This window comes from Anastrepha obliqua, chromosome 2 (assembly GCF_027943255.1).
Source record: "Anastrepha obliqua isolate idAnaObli1 chromosome 2, idAnaObli1_1.0, whole genome shotgun sequence".
Classification (NCBI taxonomy): domain Eukaryota; kingdom Metazoa; phylum Arthropoda; class Insecta; order Diptera; family Tephritidae; genus Anastrepha; species Anastrepha obliqua.
The window spans coordinates 123,194,908-123,222,382 of NC_072893.1; the positions used below are offsets into that span (position 1 = coordinate 123,194,908).

Below are 27,475 nucleotides of genomic sequence, written 5' to 3' on the forward strand. Positions count from 1 at the left end.
GCTTATGTGTAATACTAATCAACTGAGATTTGTGTACGTGTGTTGTGTGTGCATAATAACCGCAAAATCAAAACAAGCATAAAGCGTATAGGGCAACAAGTAGAATCTGTATAAAATGTTGCTGTTTTTTATTTTTATACTGCCATTTATTTTCTTTGTTGATCAGCCGCTAGGAGCGTGTGTAGAGTTGCGCGTATCGTTCTTTTTTTGTTTTTTTTTTGTTGATTCCCCTTTTTTTGGCTGTGTTTGCTCAGTTGCTTATGCTGCTCGCAACGATGAGTTCATTGATTTTTTTAAGTATTATTAAAATTAATCAAGACTGCACTGCTTTCGTGTACAGCCATTCTTATCACAGGATTCCCCAGCGCCTACATCAACGCCATAATCAACGCGCTCAACAATTGTTGATAGCGCAGTAAACGTTTCATTCGTAAAATTTCCACGTATTGTGCATTAAGCAATTGCATTTTCCAAGAATCGCTAACCTATAATTCTGCAACAAACTTGCAAATAACATTAAATTCATACAGACATATATATTTATGCCTACAGCTGCATATACATAGAGAGCTAAAGTGCTAAGCATGACTACACACGCACTCACACATATACATGCATATATTTTTCCTGCCATGGCACGCAAAATGAATGCTACCACTCACCACTCCTCATTTGCCACCAGCAAACGTCTGGCTGCCTACACATTCGCTGAAGTGACGCTCGTGCGTCGGCGCTACCCCCTTTGTCCAGAATGTAGTGCCACCGCGCCGCCGCCGCCATCGTTTATGCGATATATTCAACAGTTAGCAGCATAAAATTCAATAGAATAGTAAATGCATGCATTCTATTTACTTGCGTGGCCATTAAGTCGCCTATACAAAAACGACACCGCCACCACCACCGTTACCGTTACCGTCGACACCACCTCCACCATTGCAACCACTGCCGTAAATTGTATATCTACTATCTGTCTGTTTACCTGTCTAGCCGCACCTACTACACTCTGTGTCTACCAAAGTAACCATCGATAATCCACCACCTAACAGCTGACCTACTTTTCGCTAATATTGCCATGTCGTCGTGTTAATGGTGTTGGTTATAGTGGCAGTGCTGCCACTCGTATTTGCATTATTCGCGCTACTTTTGCAATACTAAAGGCGCGAATTGATGAAAAGTTGGCATACAAAGTCGAAAAAAAAACAGGAAGTACTAGTAGCAGAATCGGCAGAATCGAGATGACCAACACAACATAGAAAATAAAATAGCACCAGTGAAATAAGCTTTACTAATCAACTGATAAGGGACTTCTAATCTTAAAATGCCACTTAACTCTTTTCGTTTTCTCAACTGCCTGACAAAAAATAAGCTTTAAAGGGCGCATACAAAATTATCGGTACGAGAATTTAACAAACTTTGAAGAGAACAACAAAATTTATCGACAAGATAAAGTAAATTTTACTTTGGCGGTTAGTTGTGAATGCAATTTTCGCAAAAATATAGCTAAAAAAAGAATCACTTTTTGTTTCCATTTTGTTGCTTTATTCGAATAACAGTATTAGGCTGGATATTAAAAACCATTTGTGCGCGTAGTACACACACTGAAAACCCACATCTTCGTTTTTGTTGTTGTTGTAACAGCTTACTAACCCCTCTCTGTGCTATGTAGTCACCGGTCGTCTTGGTCTAACTCTAACGGTAAACCCAGAAAGCGTGCCGTTTCGACCGTTTGGGTCCAGAACGAGGTCCAAAGGCTGTCGCCCCAGTGAACTAGCCTTGTGTAGTGCACCGCTACTAGCCCACATCTTCACCTTCTTATGTGGCTCTGCAACCGTTTATTGGGCTAGAGGTCCCCCCAAAGCTGCCTAATGGAATGATATTCGTCGTCTCATCGTCCCATACGTATGATATGGCTAAGCCAACGTTGCTTTTATATATGTATGACATACTTAGGTATAGTCACTACAAAAATCATACAATTGATAATTTCAACTCATTTTGCACCCGGAAGGGGTCGAATACTCCTGGCGGCTTCTCATCTTTATTTGAGTTCGCATTTCTACGCCATATAAGGATAAACATGTTTTAGAACGTGAATAACTAATCTTTCTAATATAAATACCAAAATCGATACTTAAAATTGTATGTAAGAAAATGGGCATTACAAGTTATAGAAGGGTATACGCTTGGCCACCAAAGAAAATTTCAAAATTTGACTAACTCATCTCCAAACTCTAGAATAAATTGTAGTCTGAAATCCAACGAAAAAGTCTAGAAAATCTAAAGAAAAGTATTTGAATGATGAACAGAAAGGAGAGAAAGCTGTTAAATTTGTTACTGACGAAAAGTAGCCATTCAACTGGGGGTTCAACTAGAAACAACAGAAAGCTGTTACATTTGTTACTGACGAAAAGTAGACACTTGGCAGCCACTTAACTGGGCGCTCAACTGGAAACAACAGAAAACTGTTAAATTTGTTACTGACGAAAAGTAGACACTTGGTAGCCACTCAACTGGGCGCTCAACTAGAATCAACAGAAATTTATTCATAATTAGTTGTTAATAAAGCAATGCGTGGATTTACTCAATGCACAATTTTCAATTTCTGTAATATGTAATTAGAGTGTAATTCCAACGAAAAGCAGAGAACCAAGTCTTGTTTAAGGACGGCTGACTCTTAACTTACAAGTACAACAAATCAGCCTTCAACTTAAGTTTGCTAACTTTTACGAATCGTATGCTTAATTTAGCAGGATAAGAAAGAACTTTTTGTGTGTGTGTGGCCGAGCTCCTCATCCTATTTGGGGTGCGCGTCTTGATGTTGTTGCACAAATGGAGAGACCTACAGTTTTAAACCGACTCGGAAGGTCAGATATTTTTTATGAGGAGCTTTTTCATGGCGAAAATACACTCGGAGGTTTGTCATTGAAAACTTTTTCCGTAATTTGGTGTTTTATACACGGAGACTTCAACCTCCCGAATGGTAGTCGCGAAGCAACCCATTCGCCTACGGCCGGCGCGTAAGAGAGAGAATTTTCGCAGATTCCCATTTCTTCCGAGTTCGTTGAAAATTTGTTTAGCGTTGTACGTTAACTCGTGAGTTTAATAAGTTGAGATCTGCTAATTGAGTGCTCCAACTAAGAAAGGAGCATCTGGAAAATTCCGCCTAAGCCCAATTATATAGTATATTTTTTTATTTAACAGGCATTGGAACCGCCATAATCAAGTTCAGAAAAGCACATTCCCATACTAAATTAAAAGGCTCCAAGTAAGTCCGATGCGTTCCTTTAAGGGGCTAGAAGATTCTAAAACACGTGACGTTGAAATATTTCACAATGCTGCCTCGAATATGCATAGCTAACTGCCGAATTAAGAGTATTTTTTTTTTAAGATTTATGCATCCCTTCGAAAATGACTCCAGAAATGCAAAGTATACCCCAACACATCATTGAATGTACACTTGTCATCACTGACGCCAGATTGTTTAGGTATAAATCATCAGCAAATAAATCGGAGTAAGCCAACATAATTTGATAAGACTACGCATAATAAAATGCATTGAATTTTAAAGTGACAGAATGGTAAAGTGATAAAGTAGCATGACAGAAACGAATAATTATATGTGCATGTATGTGTGACTGTGCAGATACTTGCTGCATATATTGAAAAGTCTTATCAAGTGCTAGATAACTCGATAACCACAAATATATACACAACATACATGCACAGAAGTGACGTTTGTTAGGAATTCATATAAATGGAAAGCTCTTTAGGAATAGAAAAAAGCACATTATTTGAAGGCTGTGCTTATTTTATATTATATGTCAATTAATTGGGTTGGTAACTTATGCGAGATGTTTTAAGCTGCATTTTCCATTCTTACGCAATGAAATTCTTACAAAAATGTTTAAATTCGAATAAGAGCTTTATATAACTGTACAACTTGCACACTTTAACTACGTTTAGAGCTCCGTGTCTCACTTGTTCAATTGTACGAAACTGAATTCAAGCAAATTGAATTTCCAATTCTTTCGCAAATATATGTACTTCGCGGCACGAATGTTAGAACGCAAGGGGAAATTTCAACACCGGCAGCACACGAATAAATTGCTCAAGTGTGACGTCACACACGCACCGATTCACATCCATTGAGAGCGGATTAGCGGTACCAGATCAGCGCCTCTTTGTATGCTTTACATCGTGGCTTCTGCGATCTCTCTGCCTGCGTTAAAAGCAAGTGTTTCACGTGTTCAATTGTACGAAACTAAATGAGAATTTGTAAACCACATAAAATTTTTAGAACAAAATTGAGTCTGTATGTGCTAAAAGGAAGTGTTTTACATGTACAATTGTACGAAAAATATTTGGTGAAATTTTTTCAAGGCTGTTGTAAATTCTTGCAGGCTTCTCCTTCAATTTGGATATGCTGTCCTTCGAATTGTGGGTTCACAAAGCTGTTTCATAGTACGGCACTTCCCTGCCACTTGTTAAAGTTGAGTTGTATAACTTATTTCTCAGGAAAGCACAGACCAGATAGCGCTCCATTTCTACGTTTGCTATTTCGAAATCCCTTTCGTTCCAGTAAAATAGACGCAGGGATCTGAAAGTCCTAGGAACTCCACGCCATTCAATTTCCAAACTCGTAGCTGTGTTTACCGGGCATTGGAGGATCGGCACATACGCAAAAAAGCCAGTTTTGCCATTTAATCCCCATTGCAGAAGTTGTGGGGACCTTTCAGAGAAGCAGACTGTGGAGCTTTTTCTCTGCAAATGTACGAGTTTGGATCGTTTAAGCTGATAACCCAGTGAGGAGCTCCCTTCTTCGACAGCCTGGGGCAGTGCTCCAACCTAAATCCCAACAATCTTCTCCATTAGGCATCTGCCTGTTGGAGGTCTCAACTGTTGGATATCAAAAAGGACGTTTAGTGCTACTTAAGGAGTGCCAGACTGGTACTTCAACCATTTCACCTACCTACCTTCATAGTAGAGAAATACTTGAGGACTTGTCGTTACTTCCTGGACCTATTTTAGCACCTACTACCGGTAACTGTTACGCTAGTACTGCTATTTTATGTACCAGATAGTTCATGAAACTTTACAGAATATTTTTCCCCGCTCTTGACATTGAAAAATGTTTATTTATAGGAAGTCGGCTGTCGTGGGCGAATGGGCTGGTGCGTGACTACCATTCGGGAGGTTTGAATCGTGCATGAAAGAAAAAGTTTTTTCTAATAGCGGTCGCCCCTCGGCAGGCAATGACAAACCTCCGAGTGTAGTGCTGCCGTGAAAAAGCCCCTCATAAGACCCATTTTCCGTTCGGGATCGGCTTAAAACTGTAGGTCTCTTTATAAGAGGAGGAGCTCGGCAACAGAAGTTTACACGCCAATTATTTATTTTTATTTGAAATGGAAAGCAATGATTTGCCAACTAAAATAATCTAAACTGCATATGCTATTATATTTTAGTATGTTTCCTCTAAGATGCTTCTCAAACGGTTCTGCTTTATGAAGTGTTTCACTTGTTCAGCTGTATGCATTAAAGTAACACTTATTACTTCCTGAGTTCTTTCTTTACTTATAATTTTTTTTACTGATTTCTTGCGAAATTGAAATTAGTGCAAATTTTTGACGAATATTTTAGCGAATCTTAAAGTACACTTTTATAAAATTTCATATTTTTAAGTCTATTAATGATTTTACTAAATATTATTACCCGTTTTTTTTAACACATTGATAGGTGTTCCATAAGTTCAGTTGCTTTAGTGAGCAAACGAATTTTCCAAGTATTTAAAAAGTCTTGTCATTCTTCACTTCTGTACTTCTACTAAAGCCTCTTATGACTCATACAGTAAATGCGGCGCGCCTAAAATAAAAATCCCCTTTTCACACGACTTTAACAACATTGTTTTGCGCTCCACTACACCAGCGCTCCGTGGAGGCCGCCAATTGTTGTTGTCGCACACAGTTCATGTGCTTCTGTCGCGCTTCAAATGGCAAAAATTCTAACACTTTTCAATTACTATCATCAGTTGCAATAATGAAGTAGTAAAGGTTGATGAAAAAATTCATTGCTTGAACTGTATGAGCGCGCCGCTCAACTTTTGTGAAGACATCGCCGACGTCAACGACACACGACCACCCGTCTGCTAGGCAGCAAACTTTTGTCGCTGTATCTGTGACACGACCATCTTCTCAAATTCTTTCATTCGCATTGATTTGTAGAAAACGAAATACTCACATCGCACAAACACAGCCTGCATAGTAGACTACCTGCAAGTTGCTCTTTTGAGAGCGTGCACTCACTCTCTTAATTGGATTTATTTTTCTGTTATTTGTTTTTGCTTTTTTGTTATTTGTTTTAAATGTGTGCTTATTATTATATTTTGTGCTCTCCAAGCGTTCGTTCTAAACACATTGCTGCATACATGGCACCATTGAGCCGCATTGCTGATTCTGTTCTGGTTCGAGCTTTTGATGTTACTCATACGCCCTTACGACCACCGGGTGGTGTGCGTTGCGTTGCAACGTCATTGTGCTTACTCCCTATGAGATTCTCTTTCTCATTCAATATTAGCTCACATAAATTATTTTACTTTATATGTACTTGTTATTGTCGGCGATCGCATACAGTAGCGTGCAATAGTATAGTGTCACCGGCGCTTAGTAAATCACGATTTTAGCAAATTTTCTAATCAAATTTCAAATCTCTTAGCAGAGAGTATGTGTGTGTATGTGTATGCGCAGTGTATGGCTTTGTCTACTAATTACCAGCTGTCAGCTGCATTTGGTGGTAGACAGAAAGAAATCAAATAAATAAACTAAGAAATCAATTTGTCGTCAACCTTCTTTGTTGAACAACGAAGTACACATTAACGATCTATTACTCATTTTCGCACACATATGCACATACTCGTATATATGTGTTCATTTGTTGCAACTTTTCGCTTTGTGTGTTTGTTTGCTGGTTTCTGTGTTTGATGAAACGCATGCAAAAGAGGGAAAAGCTATGCAGAAACGAAATTCTCGGAAATCGCGTTGAAGTCATTGGCTAAGTACATAAATAGAGTGAGATGAGTTGTGCAAAATGGAGACAAAAAATAAAAAAAAAATGCGCCTATAAAGTGGCATTTCTTCGGCTGAAGTGGCATACACATTTCAAAAGCAGTTTTACTTATTTTAGTTAGTTATGGCTAATGAAGAGAAAAAATTTATTCTTAAAAAAATAAAGTTAAAAAATATATATTGTTATTAAAAAAAATATTATGCGCGGTGTAACATTAAAAATGCATTTGGTTGAGCAAAATTCAAATTAATCTTTTTAATTATAGGAAGAATTAACTAAGACTGAATATAAATTTTTTTATTAAAAAGAGAAATAAGAATATATGTATGTGTATACATAATATGCATATATATATATATATATATATATAAATTAATACATGGGTTACTTTCAATACTTAACACGTTCCCGCCGGCGCTGTTATTCATGGTCTTCGCCCATAGACGGAAGCGATTGCAGGTCATAAAACGAAATTTTTTCATAAGGGTAGTCGTTTATGGCATCTCATCTCATAGGTACCGTTTAATAAAGTACCATTGGTGGTACACGCCGCCTCATGACGCAATCTTGTGCGGGCCACCGCTTGTACACGCCGCCTCATAAAGCAATCTTGTGCGAGCCACCGGTGGTACGCGCCGGCGTGAACGTGTTAAATTATAAATATTTTAATTATATAGTTTTAATTAAATAAATTTTTTATTTATAATTTTTAAATTAATTACATTTTTTAAGTTAATTAAACTTTTGCATTAACATCCAGAATTAGAATTAATTAAAATGTTTTTGCTGTTTCACTTTTTTATTTTTCAACATAACCTAAAATAAGTTTACTTATTTTTAACTATAGGAAAATACTTCTAAATAAAATCGAGCTTATGAAAATGAATTCATTGAAAAAAATGCTATTTTTTTAAATTTGTTCGTTTTTGTTGCTTTTCCTCTTGTATTTTTAAACATAACCTAAAATAAGTTTATTTACTTGTAACTTTAGGAAATTACTTCTTCGGGGTTATGAAAATGAATTTATTCATAAAAAAATTAATGTAACTAATTTTTTAAATGAATTCATTTAAAAGATATATATATTTTTTTTTCAATTATAAAATTATGACTAATTATTATACTCTTTTTTTGATTTTTTTATCTGTAGCTAAGGTAGTAAGGTTGGTTATTTTTTAATATATTATTCTTATATTTGGTTTTTTTGGTATTATTACTTTTTTAGCTTAATTTTTTACTACACATCCAAATAAGTTTTCTTTAACAGTTTTAGTTAATTTGTGCAATGTGTTTTTTTTTTTACTTTATTTGTTTTTTATTTTATTTTTTCTTTTTTCAATTACTTTTTTTAATTAATTTTTTTTTCAACTTAAACTGGAATTTAGAAAACATTTTATTTTATTTATTTTTTTATATAATTTTATAATTTTTTTATATAACTTTTTTAAAATTTTTAATCAAAGCTAAAATTAAATAGATTAATACTTAAAACTGAATACCTGTTTATTCATATATTTTTTTTCACTAAATAAATCAAAAAATTTAGGCCAATGAAAATTAATTCATGTAAAGTGAAAAAAATTAAATTAACAACGAAACTGAACAAAATCTTTTTACAGGAAATGCTCCAGTCTCTGAGTAAAGAACTTGGAAGCAAATACAAACACAATTAAACAATTCTCAAACAAATTTATAAGCAAATTATAAAATTTAATCAGATAATTGCTTGCAAGAAAAATACAACAACAAAGTTAATATTCCTTAAAAGCTAAGTGTCCTTCGTAAAAGTTCTTGCTATAAAATTAGTTAAAAGATATTTAAAATAAAATAAAAAACTAAACAAATCAGTGCTTTGAATTCATTAAAAAAACGTGTAACGTCAAGTGCTGCCACATTGTGAAACAAAAAAAGCAAAACCTTAAAAACTGCTAAGAGTCAGCAAAAATATTACTTTAGCAGCAAACAGAACAAAAAAGTATACAAAATGTCCAACCATCATCAGCGGTGAGTTACCAAAATACAAAAAAGAGCAGCAATGAACATTCCCATTTGTTCTACAAAGTAGTTTTAGTTAAATAATCAAATAAGTTAACCTCAAATTGCACCATACCATCGACACCACATAAACATATAAACACGGAAAAAATAAATACTCTAATGTTTGCTCTGGTGGTGTTCCACCTGTTCAGTTGTAAGAAATGAATTTCAAAGTGGCTGGTTGTTTATGTGTTGCCATACCATTCTTCCGATTTCGCTGAAATTGGGTCAACTTATTATTTGCACTTCAGCATACCGAAATTCCGTGAGGTGGCGCTGTGATCAAATTATCGACAATTTCGCTTTTTATGAAGCAAAAGGATTCATTCTTGCAACATGGAAAGGTATGAATCATACCAAAAAATAAGAAGTATAGATTAGGAGCCGAGAGATGGCGTCGTTGTCGGATAGTTGATAACTTCTAAATTTATGCATGAGGAAGTTTCATATTTTCGACATGGAGTGATCTGATGTCAAAAAATAAAACAAAAAGCTTGGAGCCGAGAGATGGCGCCATTGTCGCTTGTCACTTATTGTCTCGTATAAAAGATACAGAATGGTTTAAAACGGAGCCCATAGTGTAAGGATAAGTTCCAGGGGTATCACAATGGGTCTACGACAGATCTAAGTATGTCATTACGCCAACCACTCTACCTACCTATTGTTCCATACTGAACCAGGAATACGGCGCCTACAAGAAATTTATCACTTTGGTTATAATTGTAACTTACAAATTACTTCTTTAGTCACTGCTCACGAACTTTGGATTTCTCCGAATATACCCAAAAATCTGTTGTCCCATTTAGTATTTCCACGCAAAGCTGTATACTCTTGTTTGAGAGTCTAAACAGCTTCATGTTCTTCATTCAGCGAGTGTTTCTGCGATAGCCTGTAGATATCCAGCTTAAACCTTCCACTGTGATTAACTACTCTAGTCTTCCGCTCGAGTTATGGAAGCAGAAGAATCAGCCATCCATTTATGCTTGAACTCCTAATTTCCTAAGTCTGCTCTCCGACCTTTATCTCGCGCTCTTCATCACTTTCTCATTTCCCGAAACACATCTCGTATACATTGACACTGTTGTGCTGTCGTAGGAGGTGTGGGATTCTCGATATTCCCGCTTTTATTACTGCCGCTACTCTAGAAGTATGGAAGCGTCTCTGGCTTAATCTTTTGGCTTTTAGAACTAATTTGATCTTGGACTTGCATCCACATTTTCAAAAGAGGTTTTGCTCAAAATTCGTTGGCAGGGGGAATTCGGGTCAGAACACTATACGACACATTAAAATTCGAGCCGCCCAAAGTCTGTATGATATTGAAATTCGATCCTATTAGTGGATACCGGATTCTGTTGTTGTAGCAGTAACTTTGCCCTGTCAGTGTAATGTAATCGCCGTCGTCTTCGTATAGCTCATCTAACGGTAGGCCCAAGAAACTTGCTGTTTCGACAGGTTAGGTCCAGAGGGAGAGGGGTGTTAGATGAGTGGGTTTGATGGGGCATGTGAAAAGGTGGTTAGTGTCGTGCGGGGTGCCTTCACATACCGGATTCTCATTTAGAATTATTGAGTAGAGCTTGTGTGCTCTTGGAGCACCAGTCATAACAGTAAATAAGACGAGATCGATACGCTCGAAGCCTGTATGATATGACGATTCTATGCTTAGAACTTGAACTCTCATTTTCACCAGAAGTATAAGCCTTTTGGGCCAAGGTTTGTTAGCTCTTGGAGTTAAGTTAAGATTAGTAAATGAAATAAAAGAGATCGAGATGCTCGGAAACTACGCTTAGGGTATTGAGTTATTGAGCATTGATTTGGTACACAGGACAGATTGCCTCTTGGCGTTAAGAGTCAAAATACTACTGGCTTTGACCAATTTTGCTCGTTTACCAGACCAAATTGGCCAACCGTGGATCAGCGGTTCCCCCACAAGGGCCAGAGCCAATAATCGGAATCAGTTCCGCAGGAATCATGAATTGGGCCAGCGATTTTGTATACAATTTACATAAAGAGCGCTGGAACAGTCTAGATCGCTGCAGAACTGCAAAAAGTTTTGTGACAAGCCCCCACAGAAAACTGTCGAACTTTCTTCTAAAACTTGAAAGAAAAGACGTTCGATTGATGGTTAATATTATTACATGACACAACCCATGGAATCAGCATATGACAGCCATTGGAATCATTGAAAACCCAATTTGCTTGTCTTGCTTAGAGGTGCCCTATAGCACTGAGCATTTTCTCTATCAGTATCCTGTCTTTGCTCCAGCAATTCTACGAATTTTGAGTTCCGATGTCATGAGAACGAGTAATATTCATTTTCTCAAATTGGAGGATATTTTCAGATTTGCCAAAGAATCTGGAAAATTCTCACAGGACGAACTATCTCTATCTCTGTCTCTATTCTTTCCTATCTCTTTCTCTGGTACTCTTCTCCTTCCCTCCTTGACTATCTACCCTCTTTCCAGAGCTCTAAATACAATGGGCTTTTTAGCCTGATTGTTTTAGGAGCCACTAAATCTCCTGGTGCTTCTTGGCTCGGCATTTTCAAATTTCAATTTCAGACCCAAGCAAAATTGGTGTTTTGACTTGATATTCATAGATCTCAGACTATCCCTTTCATTTATGGTGCTGCTCAGATCTTGTTGGTTTTTAGAGTTCAAGCGCATCTTTCCTTTTTTTACAATTTTGAAGCTTCCAAGCCTAAGTAGAGTCTAACTTCACTCTTCTTTATACGTTTGTTGTTCGGTTTTTTCAATTGTGTTTCCTTTTTTATATCTCTTTAATGCTGAATTGTGAACATTTATTAAATAAAAATTGTCAAAGCTATTCGACAATGCTGTAGCTACCCTTTCTGGTGAAGACGGTGATGATGACGCCAACAGATACATACCTCGTTACACATAGTCAGCGAAAAAATTAGAAAATTTATAAGTGAAAAATGAACAGCTCTAGCGGGGAAGCAGATCACATGAAAAAACCAACGGTTCATCTGACGCCTGAGCAGTTGAAGGAGTGCAAAAAATATAACGTAAATGAAAGAGTGCATATGAGTATGTATGCATGTAGATATACAGTTATCTTGCACTCTGTAATCGTACGCTAACCACGGCCGTGCACTGTTAACGAGCGGGTAAATGCGCGCGGGCTGAAAAGTATAATCATACTTGGATCAATTGTATTGTGGCTGCATGTGTAAATGCCAGAGTGCCAAGCTGCCATGAGATTTCCCACGAAAATTCATCACAGCAAAGTGCAGATGCAACCAAAGTGGCTTGAAATAGTTATGAACGAAAAATTTTATGAGTTCAGCCTACGGAAATATGAGAGAATATAAACAAGTGGTGATGACAGTTGATTGTGAAGAGTCAATGTTATCGAAAGTCGATGCATGTCAGTTGTGCTGCGTTCAATGTATGTGACTTATAAGGCGCTGTTCATATCATAAAATTTGCTAGCGGTAATCATTTCAATCTTTACGTATTATTATAAAAAACACAATAAAAAAATCTGCTTTACATTTTAATGTTTTTTTGTTGGGATGTTTTTAACAAATTTGCTTAAATTTTCACTTTTGTATAGATAACTACCCCAGTTTTGAAGCTATTCCGTAGAAGTTTTGCAAAAGATTTTTTTTTTCGTAAATAACTACCGCAGTTTTAAAGCTATTCTGTAGAAATTTAACAAAAGACTTTTTTTGAATTTAACCCTTAATTTTTTCTGAAAATCATCAAGATCGGATCACTTCAGCTTATGACATAAGGGCTTTTCCATTTTTAAATACCGTTATCTCGCACACTGGAGCCAATTTGACAAAATGGAGGGCGCCATTGAATTTAGAAGGCTCCAAATACCCCATTCGCATCATTCGACCGAATAAACCGCGGACAAAAACTATCTTCCTCTCTCTTCCCACCCTTTCACACCAAAAACGAAATAATGCGCAATAATTTTTTTTTTTTTGTTGTTAAAGCTTGGGGGAAAATAAATAATTTGAGTAATCCTGTAACATTCCTTTCCATTAGAGCAAACAGTAAAAGTCTTGCGGACGCATGATAGTTATTTTGAGTAGGTCGCGCATTTCGAGCTGTGGTGCAAAATGGTTACGTCCGATCGATTATCAAAAGTTGTTGGCCAAGAAAATATTAAAAAAAAAAATGACTAAGAAAAAGACGGAGCTACGGAGCATTTATTGTTGTTGTTGTAGCATAAACATTCCCCATACATATACGGGGAATGCTCCTGAAGTGGCAGTCTTTGGCCGGCTATAAATCCGGGTCGATCCGGTTACGTAGAACCGACTGTCGTGGGAACGATGGAGCATTTATCTTCACATAAGATTACAAAATGAATGATAGAGCAGGTACAAGTGGGAACCGAATGGGTCTATGTGCGATTATCAGATTCAGTGAGCGGATTTTAGTTGGAATTCTGGATCACTTGGAAATCTTTGAAACTACATAGCGCCAGCTTCAGAGCGACCTGGAATTAGTAGTGTCACCTTTTCGTTAAATATAGGCTCTTGACCAGGTAATAGTGAGATCTAGCTTGTAAAGCAGTACGGAGGGTATCTCACTAATTTAGTTCGCCAGCACAGAAGTATCTTGATTTGCATGCCGATGAATCGTAACATTTATGGTAATGAAAAAGTTATAGAGATGCTATCGAACGGCTCACAAACGAATTGTTCAATATACCCATATAAATAGACGAATACCCAATACCCAATAGAAGCAGATAAGGTAAATTAAACACCTCAATCGGGCTCGCGGGATTCCAATACAAGTAAGGTGAGCGTCCGAAATGCTATTGTACGCTATGGCAGCGCGTTAATAAACACTTTAGCCGCCCTTAAGGTTAGATTAAGTAAAATCTAAAGTTGGTAAATACGTAAATGAGGTAAATTAAACGGTGTTAGCTCACACTTTGCAATTTGCACACTTCTTCGCTGTTAGAAGCCTTTCACTTTCCCCTAAAATCTCAACGGCCAACTTGTCCACACTTTGACGGAGAAGGTTATGTAGGAGTTTGGCATTGGCATACCATTATCGGCTATAAATAAACTGAAAATTCTATAGGGTACCTTCTAGAGTTTGCCCTCCTTATCACCGCCGCAATCGTAACGGAAAGTTCCACAGAGTACAGCCGTCCGACAGCACTTGCGAGTATAAGACAAAAAAATTACACTAACCACCTCTTAACCTCAATTCATCTTCTTTGGTCCGACTGCGTCGAAACAGCATATTTCCTGAGCTTAGGTTCATATTATGTCGATGACGGTTTTTGTAGTGCCGCAGATGCCTCTAAAAGTCTATACGGTCCTTTGAGTCCACAAGAGATGTTTTCACCATACAAAAATACTTTGGTGCACCGATATTAAATACCTAGATTTTTTCATAAAAACTATCATATTTACCGTTATTCTTGTTTCGAAAGCTTTATTTGAATGCAGAAACAAATTAAACGAAAAATATTAAAATAATAAACGAAAAAATTGTATTTCATCTGCGCTCTTGGTAAATTTGCTCACTGCCGAATGCCGTGAGTAGTAGTATCGGACTTGATTAAGTTTTCTGTTATTTGTGTGTTGTAATTTTGTTGTGATTTCTTTATTTCTTATTGCAATTTCACTTGTTTGGGTTTTTTACACGTACTACAGCACCAAATGTAGCGACTTACGAATAATGCGTTTTTTTGTTGTTGTTGCTCGATGCATTCGTTTGTAAGTAAGCGCGCATTTCAAACTTCTCTAAAAACAGAACAGCTAAACGCAGAGGAAGAAGAAGCAGCTGAAATACGCGATGGTAGGGCCGTCGCCGCAAACGTACCAACAAACTGCAGCCATGCAAGCTTACACCACACAAATGCATATAAATGCGTGTATATGTGTGTTAAAAACGAAGTAGCCGACCCGAATGCCAGCGCATTGCCCTGACATGCGCTGTCGTGCACATTGTTGTTGGTGTTGCACCGTTTTTTGCTTTAGTTACTTTTGTTACTGTTGCTTTTGTCTGCGTTGTTGCCGTTTTTTGCTGCGCCTGCCAGTAGTGCTTGCGTTGTTTTTGTGTAAATTTTTATGAATGAAAATTTAGTTGGGAGCAACAACATACGAACGACCGACTACGCAGCAATACAGCCAACAATAGCAACAGTATGCGTACTACTATCTTTAGCGGTTACGTCAACTGCAGCGATGGCGGCTGCGACTGTCGCTGTTACTTCGGGAGTCACGCAAAGCAGCAACAGCCTGCCGCCGACTGATGGTGGCTGGTGTTGTACTTGTTGTTGTCAATGCACTTGTTTGTTTCGTACTGTGTTGTTTGTGCTCTTTCCTAGACTATCGCATGCTGGTTTATACCACTACTAACTTTCCCGCTCCATTTCGCTTGCCCAGCTTCACTAGCTTTCCTTTCTCTTTCCCGCTCTCGCTCTTGCTATGAGCATCACGTTCTTTATTTACTCGGTCCGGCATTTGCCTTTCTCTTCAATCTCTACTTAATTCTCATACCTTTGGGAGCTGCTGTCAGTCAGGTCGGCAGACAGCCACTTTCTTGCGTGTATCTCCTTCTCCTATGGGCAATTTTCATGGCACTTCTCCTACCCCCTGTCTTTCGACCAGGCAACCCAACATATCATACATGGGTATGTATATACTATACATATTTATGTATGTATAGACGCGCATACACACAAGTACATAATATGTGTGTATTTGGTTCGCCACACTGCCTGTGGGCGCCGACTAAGCCAGCCACCCAGTTAGCATTGTCTGCATTCCATCACAGCAGCAACTTATAATTAATTGTGACCATAGAGTGTACGAGTGCTTACAAACGCATACCTACATAAATATACATACATATACTTATATATATATATATATATTGTATAATGAAATGTATGTGAGCGCGTTGGTTTCGGTTTTATTGCAATTTTTGCCGTTAAAAATGCATTCCACGAGTAAAACAGCTGCACAGTCGACGCCGACTTCGGAGCTGCCGTCAACGATGACTTCGTTTCTCTTGTGAATGCCGTTACAATCATTTTCACACTTCAATGCAGTGCTGGTAGGTGGGTGTGCTTGTGCGCTAGGCTTGTGTTTCATCGTAGACTGAGAAGGAAGCAGAGTAAAATGCTAAGTTTTTTCTACACTTTCTTATGCGCCTCTTTTATCTAAACTTTTTATAATTTTCATTTGTATACAATGCGGGGAAGTCAGAGAATAGAGCGCGGGCATATGTGTAAATATAAGTATAAAAAAACATTAAATAAGACGAGGAATAGCAAAAATAAAAGTAAAAATTTATAATGGAATTTACAAGAACAGTGAGTGTCACTGAAAATCGTACAGACATGGTTTTCCGATAGAATTTTTTTTGTTAATCTATCATAAAAATGTAGTTCATGGCATGATAAAAATATAATAAATTATAGTTAACAACTTTTTCCTATAATAAAAAGTTACTTTCAAAATCAAATGCTCCTTACTTTAAGTATATTGGACATAACGGTTTTAATTGCAGCCTTCAGAGAAGAAATGGTGTTATGAGGATGATTTTGCTTTCACGCTCAACTACGCCCCATACGTAGTAATCCAGGAGATTAAGTTAGGCGGCCATAGGTTCGGTGTTATGTGGTGATGGAAATTTTATGTGAAGGTGCAGAGTCTTGATGAAAGATGTATGGGCTGTCACCACACACACTATCAACCCGGAGTGTCACTACTGTCTCGAGAACCTTGATATATGCAGCAGAATTCACTCGAAATCTTTGAGTAAAAAAAGGGTGGGTGCATGACATTACCTCTGTTGCTCACAACACCTAAACCTTAACAGTGGCTGGAACCTTTGTCTGCATGAGAACAGCAATCTCTGTAGAAATGGAACATAGCCAACCGTCAACATTTTTGTGCGTCATAGCATCTCAGGCGCTTCGGGGTGTTTAATTTTGTTTAGCAGACATTTTGGTGGGATAACTCGCTGTTCTCCTGTTTGCTCCGACATAAACTGTCTTCAGCGCATCACGTAGGATTTATACCGGAGATATTCATGGGCAACTCGACGGATAAGACCCTCAGAAACATTAAGCTCCCTCGTAAGTGCCCTGCCCTCAATGAATTTGAAGAGTTCTCGTTCTTGAATAAATTCTGCAGATCGGACAGTGTCAGAACGTTCCTCGTGTTTTTTTGCGTTTTGCGGAGTGATTACCATATGAAGCCCCGATAACTGTATGTCTCTTAAAGTTAAGTTGTAGTCATCCATTTCTTATCTAAAAAAGTGAAAACTACCGCATGAATCCTGTGCATATACAAGATGGCGCAAAACTAATCAGCCTATCGGAGGATTTAAATTTTTTGCAAATGGTGTAGGTCAATCATATTTGTCACTTGTGAACTTATAAACCGCTGCAGTATACAAACAGACAAGCAATGGAGCGTTGAAAATGAACATTTGAATCCTCAAAATTATTATTATTTTTTGCATTCAATAATAAAATTATTCAAATACAAAATTGGATGCTTAAGTTTTTGTATAAATTTACTCTGTGCCCCATTTGTTCTCCCACGAAAAAATTCCCGCGCATACTTGCAAAAAACAAGGACTTCCTACTAAAATACTTAAGTAAAATATAAATGGATTTGTACACAAATAAAGAAATAAGGCTTGAAAATTCACAAAATATCAATGAATTGCCAATAAAGAAATGTAAGACTTAAATATATGAAATATTGCCAGTGACTTAAACAATTGGTTTAACATTTGAAATAATAACAAAATAAAACAAAAAATGTAAAGCGCCTAAAAGTCGTCAATTGTTTCCATTTATCTAAAACAAAGCGATTATCTGTCGGTTGGAGTGAGATGAGTCGGGAATTGTGAGTCTGTAGCAAGCAAAATGCATAACTACCAAACTGATGGCCTTCTGGTGAATTTAGAACAATAATTAGCTCGCGTTCCCACCTTTTTCTCCCATATGCAAATAATGTATGTATTTTACGTGGTGACGCAGTGTCAATTATTTGCCGCAACTTTTTCGATAGCATAGAACTAGTGCCAAATTGGACAGTTGAGGTCTAGTCGCTTTGGGTACCTTTTTTATGATTTTGAAGCAATACCAAATTTTGCACATAATATACAAATGTACATATGTATGTATGTATATGAGAAACAAAACTGTAAATCCGTAATACTTAGTCGTAAAGTTAAATCATTAATGTGCCATACGGCGGAGGCCGGTAGTGCCATTTTGAACGATAAAGTGTTATTATCATAAAATAGTGAGTGACCCTGTTATGATTTAAAGATTTTTTTTAGTTTTACTTAAAGTTTTTACTTAAGTAATCATTTAAGTAAATGTACTTAAGTTAAAAATTAAAAAAGTAAGTAAAAACTTAAATAAAAAAAGTAAGTAAAAACTAAAAAAAGTAAGATTTTTAAAGATATTTTTGTTTTATGTTTTTACTTAAGCAAACTACTTAACAAAAAAACAGTAAGCAAAAACTTAAAAGAAAAGAAAACTCAGAAATCTCAAAGAACACATTTTATAAATATTTCATGAAATTTGTTCCACCACTCACAGTCTCGCTAGTCTAAAATGTGTTTTTATTTCATATAATTTCAATCCAATTGACTAAAATTATTCTTTTATATTTCTCTATTGCCAGTTAATTGAGATTTTGCGCACTTTTTTTTATTTATTTTTGTTCGTAAATGCGAGCCGACATACATACATATGTATGTGTGTATGTGTGTATTCACCTTCATACGTATGCATATTTGCGCATATCTGGTTCGTCAGTTCTTTGTATGTAAACTGCAACTATCCCTATTTGTTATTGCTGTTCCGGTTGTTGTGGCTACTGCTGCTGTTGTTTTTGTTTTAGTTGCATTTTAACACCACCACCGTAACTGCCCCTTATTAATCAACGGTAGGCGTGTATTGCACCAGCAAGCAGACAACAAATAAACAAACAGACAGACAATAAAAGGCAAAGTGTGCAGCTCAACGCATTCACCGACATCGCTACCACCATCTTGCATGCCGCTATCTACTACACCACAGCACAGGCTATGTATGTCTGTATGTACACTCACTTGGCTGCGGTGGGCTTTTATTATTTGTTATTTGCTTTTTGCGCTCTCACCAATTTGCATGCAACGTAAAAGTGCATGTACATATGCGCGTGTGTGTGTTTGTGTGTGCGCATGCACTTTGTACTTTCATGTATTGGGCTTGTTTTTGTTTTGCTCTTTTTTTGTTTTTGTTTTCTTTGTTTTGTAGAAAGCAATGTGTTGTTTTTGCCGTTGGCCGGCGCGCGAACCAACAACATTTTGCGTCTTTTGTGAATGAGTCGCGCGCAAAAACAAAACAATTGGTGACGCCAACAAGCCCCAGTCTCTGTTGTCTCTTTGCACACGCTACATGTGAATAGTGTGTATGTATGTATGTATGAATCTCATTCGTTGCTCGGTGCTCGGTGCTCGTACATTATTTTGTATTTGTGCCTTTTGACTTCCACCTTCCCACCTCAGCAGACGCGTTGTGACCCGCCCACTGTAGACGCAAATGCACTCTCGGTTGCATTCGGCACCACCGCCATGCTCATATGGGTGCGTGTATGCAGCCGATTTTCAAGTGTTTCGTTGTCGACACAACAACAAATACTTACATATATAGGGTGAAAATTGTAAACAATCACATTTGCTTTAATTACCTATTGGTGATTTTCTGGAATTGCGTTGCATTTTTGTTGGGATATTTGTTGGTTATGCGTACATGCATGCATACATTTGCACTGTTGTTGAAAAATGCCTTAAAAATATCGATGTATTGTAATCAGTTCTGGGTAACAAAAACTATTCGTCACCCTTTGTTAATAATCAATTATTTGCTGAGTGTTATTAGAATGTGATTGATCATATATACGAGGTGTGACAATTAAGTAACGAGACTGACGCTGTAAAACATTTTATTTGCCTTTACATGTCTAAGTTCTATCTATTTCCAAAGTATTGTGTAAACTTTGTTTAAAACAGTATTTGAACTCTTCTTCTGTCAGTTCCTCCAACATTGCCACTTTCTCCTACACAACTTCCACGGACTCAAATCATATTCCTTTGAGTGCAGATTTCATATCAGATAATCGATAAAAGTTGTATGGTCTAACACTGCAATGCTGTACTTGGCTAGAAACAAATACCTCTTGTCAGACATCGGAAATGTGAAGCTGAAACGTAAGGTACGGTGCACTAGACCGGGCTAATTTACTGAGGCGGCAGCTCTTGCTCGGGAAAAACACGAGTCATTCCGGTAACGAGGAACCGGCTGTCTTGGGAATGAATATGAGGCTGCGTTGTCTTGGTGGAAAGCACATAATTTGTTCTTCCATCACCTTTTTTCTTTAATCTTTCGCTTAGTTCAAGTAAACTATGAAGACTGTATTGTAGAGTAATGTTAAGATGTTCTCCCCGAGAGGCGGTCCAACGTTACCGAACCGATGTATTCCGGTAAAGGGATATTACTTCATGTCGATGCATGGGGAACATTTTCTGATTTTACAACTACAACAACTAATAATAGAACTTTGAGGTACCCATAGAGTGACCAAATCGTAGCAGATTACCAATGTTTGCGATATTGTCAAACGTTTTTGATGTAAAATTGCGTCGTGGTTAATCTTCTCGGTCATCTGTAAAAAACTTAATTATAATATATAGTATATAATTTTTTTTCTAAAACTCCTATTGGACTGCTTGGTCATCATCCTCCTTTTTGCCTTCTTCTTTTTCACCCATTTTCGGATTTTGTTTTGCTTCGAAGAAATCCCGGTATCCTTTCAACCGGACCATATCTCAAGATTTCACGATTGCCCCGAACTCTCCATTCAATACATAAATTATTTGACCAGCCGTCTGACATGTGGCACCATCTTGTAGCAACATCATTGATGTCTTGTACATAGATTCTGGCCAAATGTAGTCTTCTAACTTAGAGTCTTCTAATAAAGAGCTGCATGGGATGTAACCCAAATATGATAGATTACCAGCTTTGATAGGCCAAGTCGCTTGGGAGAATCAGCCGATTTCTTCACGATCATTTCACACATACTCACGCCCTCGTTCAATCAGACGTTGTTCAGACGGCGACGAGTGTCATTGTTTGATTTTTTTCGTATATCACTAAACAAACTAAATTTTGCTAAACACTTCCCAAGTGTCAAATTCGCTCAGAGCGGGATAACGGTCTGCTCAATAGCACATCTCTAAACATCTTTTCACCATGTATCCAACCATTTATTCGAGCCACAACAACAGATTCACAACACACCGTCACTTTTTGTGGATCTTATCGCATCTTTCAAGTTACATGCACGCTTGTTCTTGTATGTAAGGTGTATTTTGCTTATTTACAAAGGATATTCACAACTCTTTTTTTTTAATCAAATCAGGTCTTTCCTCAAACTTTTGCAAAGCCCAAGAGGAGAAGTTCAGTGCTTTAAATACTCAAGAGGCTTTACTTTATGAGTCAATTTGATTTTGTAATGTTTTAAGTACAGACTAACACTCAAAAACCGTCGGAGTGACAGTCCTTGGCCGGATATAAATCCGCTCCCGATTACGTAGAATTCCGACTGTCGTGGGAATTCAAAAATCGTCACAAAGCGCGCTGGGAGCTTCGCAATTCCTGAATGGCGTGGAGTCGGCTGATTTGTTCACTTTTTGAACTGGAGCGTACGGATGCGGTATCTCACAGGCGTAGGAATATTCCGAAGTTGATATATTGAATTTAATGACTCTATAATGCCCCGGTTGTTTGATGGGATCTTCATTATGGCCGAAAATGGGAATAAACGCTCCTAAAGCTGCAATTCCTGACTTATTTTATTATTATATTATTTCCTGATATATTCCAAAAGGTTACTTGTTCGTGAACTTCACCATGACGAAAAATGTATTGGTTCGTTTGTATTTATTTGAATGCAAATGCCGATAGCCTTTGCGGCTGGTGCTGACTGTAAAAAATAAAACTTCAATTTTCTAGTCATTTTTTTTTTTGTATTAATTATAAATTTTTACATATGTATATCAATTTTATTATTATTAATAATAATTATGACTATTGATTTTTATATATATAAACTTTTTTATTATTCCATTATTATTAATAATAATAAATTTTATTATATCATATTGGAAACCCCTATATAAAAGTTTACTCGTTCGCAAATCAATTACAATTTGCAGTTATAGCTGAGACATTTGTTTTATTATTTTTATTATAAACTCATGAGATCATTTCCTGCAAAGCATAAATATGCACGTCACTCAAACGACAAGCTTTTAACGGTTTTCAATATATCATTGCAGTTTGGCGCGCGAAAATGATGAAAGCAAAAATTAAGCAATTCTTGGAATTCTCGAATGACAGGAAAAAATTTCTAAATGCATGCAAATAAATACATCCCCATGCACATACTTAACTATTGTACATTCATGCTTGCTACCTTCTGCAGTTTTGTATTTGTATTTTTTTTGTTTTTGTTTTTTGTTTTTTATAAATCATTCAATGACTCCTGAAGGTGCCTGCGCCACATCGTTGACTCATCAACGCCGCCTACTCGAAAAAGTGCATACATACACATTCATACACATGCATGTATGTATGCACAAATGCAACTGTGCGCTTTTATTAATCTGATATGCAAAAGCAAAAACAAGTACGCAAAAATATTTTTTATGCACGCCTTGCCAAAAGCATACTTCTCAAATTTAAGCTTCGCATCTTCGGTCGAGGACAGTCGTAGCTAGTTTGTGTGCTTACCTTGCTGCTGCGGTATCGTTTGAGTTAATTTCTTAATAAACGCTGGCTCAGGTCAAATAAATTCCCATTCTCATTAACATGAAAACGGCTGAAATGGCAAAAATACTAAATTAAGCAAAAACAAAACAAAATCAAAAACCAAAAAGCAAAATACAAAAACAGATTGCAAACTGAGAAGCAAAAAACGCAGTTAGTGGAAGCGGAGGCGAAAGCGAAGGCATCCGCAAAATATTGGCCGACAATACCAAGAAGTGCAAATATTTTCGCATCATTTTCTTTTTCTTTCACCTTTTGTGTTGTTTTTCGGCGCATACAGTATTTGTTGTATGCATAAATGTAGCTATTGTTGTTGTTATTAAATTTATGCTGATGCAATACATGCTTGTGAATGTATATACATTTGTATGTATGTATGTATGTATGTGTGCGCATATGTGTAGAGGAAGAAAGCCGACACGAAAATGCAAATACTGCAACAGTAACCGAAAAATAACTCATTTTTTCGATAAACAATTCCTGGAAGAGCGGCGCGAGCAACAGCGAAAAAATGCGGTGGAGCAGCCAGCCATTGGCGGCCGAAATGCAAGTAAAGCCGGCATGTGGCATAGCAGTCTACGCAGGCGTTGTCTTGTTTCCATTATTATTGTTATGCTGTGTATGCGTATGTAGGTATGCAAGTACAGTTGCATATGTGTGTGTGTGTGTACCGCTTTTTGTTGTTATTTAGCAGAACTTAGAGTGCAATAATAACAATAAACGCGTTGTGCTGTTGCTGCTGCAAAAATACCCGCAGTCGGCGGCAGGTTCAACACACTCGCTGCTGCGACACGGCCACGGTGACTGACGATGTTGGCGACGACGATGCGTTTTCGTACCACAAATGCGGTCAACAACACAAACTAAAAAAATTAAAAATAAAATGCACAAAACAGATACAAGTCGCCAATAGCACAAACCTATACAAAGCAGCCAGTGTAATTGTGTGCTGGGCAAGGAGTTGTTGTGAGGGGTAGTACGAAGGAGGAGAACGGTTGAGAAGTCATTGTGTAGCAATACTGGCGTTGGAGAACTGTGAAGTAGGCCAGCGGAATTGCGGTAGAATGAAAATTATTGTGTGTTGCCAGTGTTACCAGACTTTTTGTGAATTTAATTCAGAGGCAAATTTGATAGATTACTTATTTATTTTTATACACAATTTTTTTTTTGAAAAAGTTTTAATTAAACTATTGTACTTTTGGTACTGGGAAAAATTGCAATTTAGTACAAAACACATAATATGAAAAATTTAGTACTAAAAATGTAGTACTAAAATCAAAAAACTCAGTACTAAAAGCTTAGTAAAAAAGTGTGTATACTAATTTTTCTAATTTCTATATTCTAACTAATTTTTCTTTTTTGCCAGAAATTTATGGTTTTAAGTACTAAACCCAGAAATTTCTGGGTTTAAAGTACTAAAAATTTAATATAAATTTTTTCATATTAAAAAAATAAATACTAAAACTGCAGTAAAAAGACTTGACCAATAATTAATTTAATAAAATTACTTAGTACCAAAATTATATGGTAGCAAAAAAGTTTTTGATTTTAAATATTTTTTTTCATTTTGGTACTAAAGTTTTTTCGCCAGAAATTCGTTACTTTATGTACATACAATTAAAGTAAAAAAAACGTTTGGCACTGAAAAAAATTGCATAAAAAAATGTATACTAATATATATATATATATATTTGCCAACGTACTAGTGATTTATAAATGCCACACGCTCAGGTCATTTGCGCTTAATTATGAACTGCCTTAACCCTTTGTGGTAATATGTCTACTCTTAGCCACCACAGAAAAAAACCATGCTAAGTTTATGCCTTCTGCGTCAGCAGAAAGGTTCTCAAAAATATAATCCCGCTAACTTTTTGGGAATTGTAGGTAGGTTTTATCAGCTTCCTGCATACTCAGAATTGCTCACAAAAAATGGCATTTCATTTGATTTTTCATAAAATGGAATTACTTTACGCAGATTTTTATAAAATCATAAGAGAAACCACACTCGCTTTTTTCATTTCGGAAAACGCCTGGCGCTCTAGCTTTTCAAATCCAAATCTCACCCACATTTGACATAACTCTGGCAACACTGGCAAATAAGCTTACTCTATTCTACTGAGAGCGCATGACAAGTAAACATGTAAACCCGAGCGCAGTCATTTTCGTACACAAACCAAACAACAGCACCAACAACAACAACCACAGCAACCGCACATTACAAGTGCAGCAAACCCAACAAGCCCCGATGTAGGAAGAACGTCGTGCATTCCGGTCCAAGTGGGTCGTGCAGTGCTTTGTAAAGCCAGCAACAATACGGATATGCGATCAAATAGAAAAGGAAAAAAAAAATCAACAACAACAACAATGATGTGTGCATGTAACTGTATGCGATCAGCCAGAGAATACAATAACAAGTTGAGAAATGTTGATTGCTTCCCATGACTTGTGGCTGGCCGCCGGTTTGGCGGTTGTACAGCAAGAGGAGCGACGGCGGCAGAACATTGCATAGTGTTGCATCGTGTCAGGCTGTGGCAGCCAATAGCGCATTCCTGTGGCATTTTTTCAGAATATGTTTGTTGTTCCCGAAGCTACTTTTGTGGCGTTATGGCGAAATGTAACTGGATGCGCGTCGCGCGCAAGCACACACACACTTAAAAACCTTTTTGCTGTAGCTGTTGTTTTGCTGAAAAAACAAAGCATACACACACACACATATATATATATATATATATACAGGCACAGCCGCTCAGGAATGCTGACCGGTTGCTTGGCTAACTGACTAACCGGACGCTGCATTGCTGGCCAAGAAGAGAGGACGGACTTGCTGGCTGGCTGACTGAGTGGCTTGCAGATTGACTGGTACTGGCCGCATGCCAATGCCAAAGCAACAACAACAGCAACATACGCGCATCGATACAGCGACAGCATTCCCAGACTAGACAACAACAAGTACAAATGTGTGCACACAAACAAGCAAAACCGAATAGAAGAGAAGAGAACGTAAAGCGGAGTAAGCATAAAAGCAACCAAAACAACAACATTTAGACCAACAGACGCAACAGCTAGTTGCAACATTTAGTGCGCTTGGCAGCGATGTGAATGGACTCTGTTGACGGTCATAGTTGCGACGTTGGCAGTGGAATGCAGCGGCAACGGCAACAAAAACAAAAAAACAAAAAGAGGAAAAAAACAAACAAAAAATAAGCAATAAAAACAAAACACAACACAATAACAACTTCAACAACAATAAAAGTCATAATGCAGTGGAAAAAAATAACAAAAAATCATAAAATACTAAATTGAACTTTTAAAGCTTTTCCATAGAATTTTGTGCGCAGACGCACAGGAAGCAAAAACAATAAATGCAAAAAGGCAAACTAGTGCGCCAATTCGACAACGAGCGGACACAGCAGCGCACATCGGCAATTAATGCTGCATTGTCGGTCGCGCGCCTTAATCTGCAAATGCACGCATACACACCCAAGCATACATGCATACATACATACATGCATGCATGTAGATATTAATGCGTTTGCCTGTCTGCTTGTGTCTGCTCACTTTGCAACATTCTTAATTAAAAAAGCGTCAAATAAAGTAAGGGGATATGCGCGTGCATGCAAAAACAAATGCAACAAAACGCACACAAAAATAATAATATTAAAGGAAATGAGTTCCAAGAAATGCGCGGCTATTTTTCACTGTTCGACTTTAATTTATATGCGGTGTTTTTGAAAGATTAAATTTTTTAATGGCAAGGATAATTATTGTTTTGGCTTTAATTCTCAAAATAACAATTCAATTTTGGCTAAGCAAATTCTAAAAAAATATTTCGTTTATTTTAATTTAACTATTTGCTTTTGCTGCGGCGGATGTGTAAGCCTTCCAACTAAAAGTGTGGAATGGTTTGGGAATTTTATTAAAAAGTATATTTCAAAAAAAGATAAAAAACAGAAAATGCGTTCTTTAAAATGTTTTATGCTTACATTTTTGGTTTATTTTACCGTTTGTTCTATAAGCCTGCGGAATTCATGGATTTTCGGTAGCGAAAATATTTTATTATTCATTATATTATTTTTTGTAGCTGTGTATTTTCTTTTTATTATTTATTATATTTGTGTAATTTTATTTTGTATTCTAATTTATTTACCTGAATTTTTTATTAATTTATTTATTATTAATTTATTAATTTTAATTTTATTTTACTTTCCCCATTTTTTATTTCATGTCATTTCTTAATTATTTTACTTTATTGATTTTTTATTTTTTCCTTCGATTTTTTTTTGCTACATATATTATATTACATATAGTATATTATTTCCTTTTTCTATTTTTCATACTATTTTATTTTTCTTACATATTTATTGTTTTTTTTTTTTAATACATAAAATTTCATTTTCTATAATATTGGGTTGGGAACTAAGTAATTGTGGATTTCACTCATAGATGGCTTCAGTTGAATTTTTAGGTTTGCAGACGTAGTACAAATGTAAAACACGTTTTGTTATTTGATAGTTGGCAATTCAGTTGT

The 27,475-nt window shown here is 36.8% G+C and overlaps 1 protein-coding gene across 5 annotated transcripts in view; it reads left to right on the plus strand.

The window, feature by feature from the left end:
- The window catches only part of LOC129238831 (insulin-like growth factor 2 mRNA-binding protein 1), an 80,359-nt gene that overhangs the window by 39,217 nt on the left and 13,667 nt on the right, over positions 1 to 27,475 (plus strand). For 2 of the 5 annotated variants that reach the window (XM_054874027.1, XM_054874031.1), the window contains exon 1: positions 8,723 to 9,063. The exons of the other annotated variants lie outside the window; for them this stretch is intronic. In XM_054874027.1, the coding sequence (XP_054730002.1) occupies positions 9,044 to 9,063 (20 nt within the window). In that variant the 5' untranslated portion in view covers positions 8,723 to 9,043. Of the gene's footprint in view, positions 1 to 8,722; positions 9,064 to 27,475 lie in introns of those variants that run through there. 5 annotated transcript variants of the gene reach the window in all.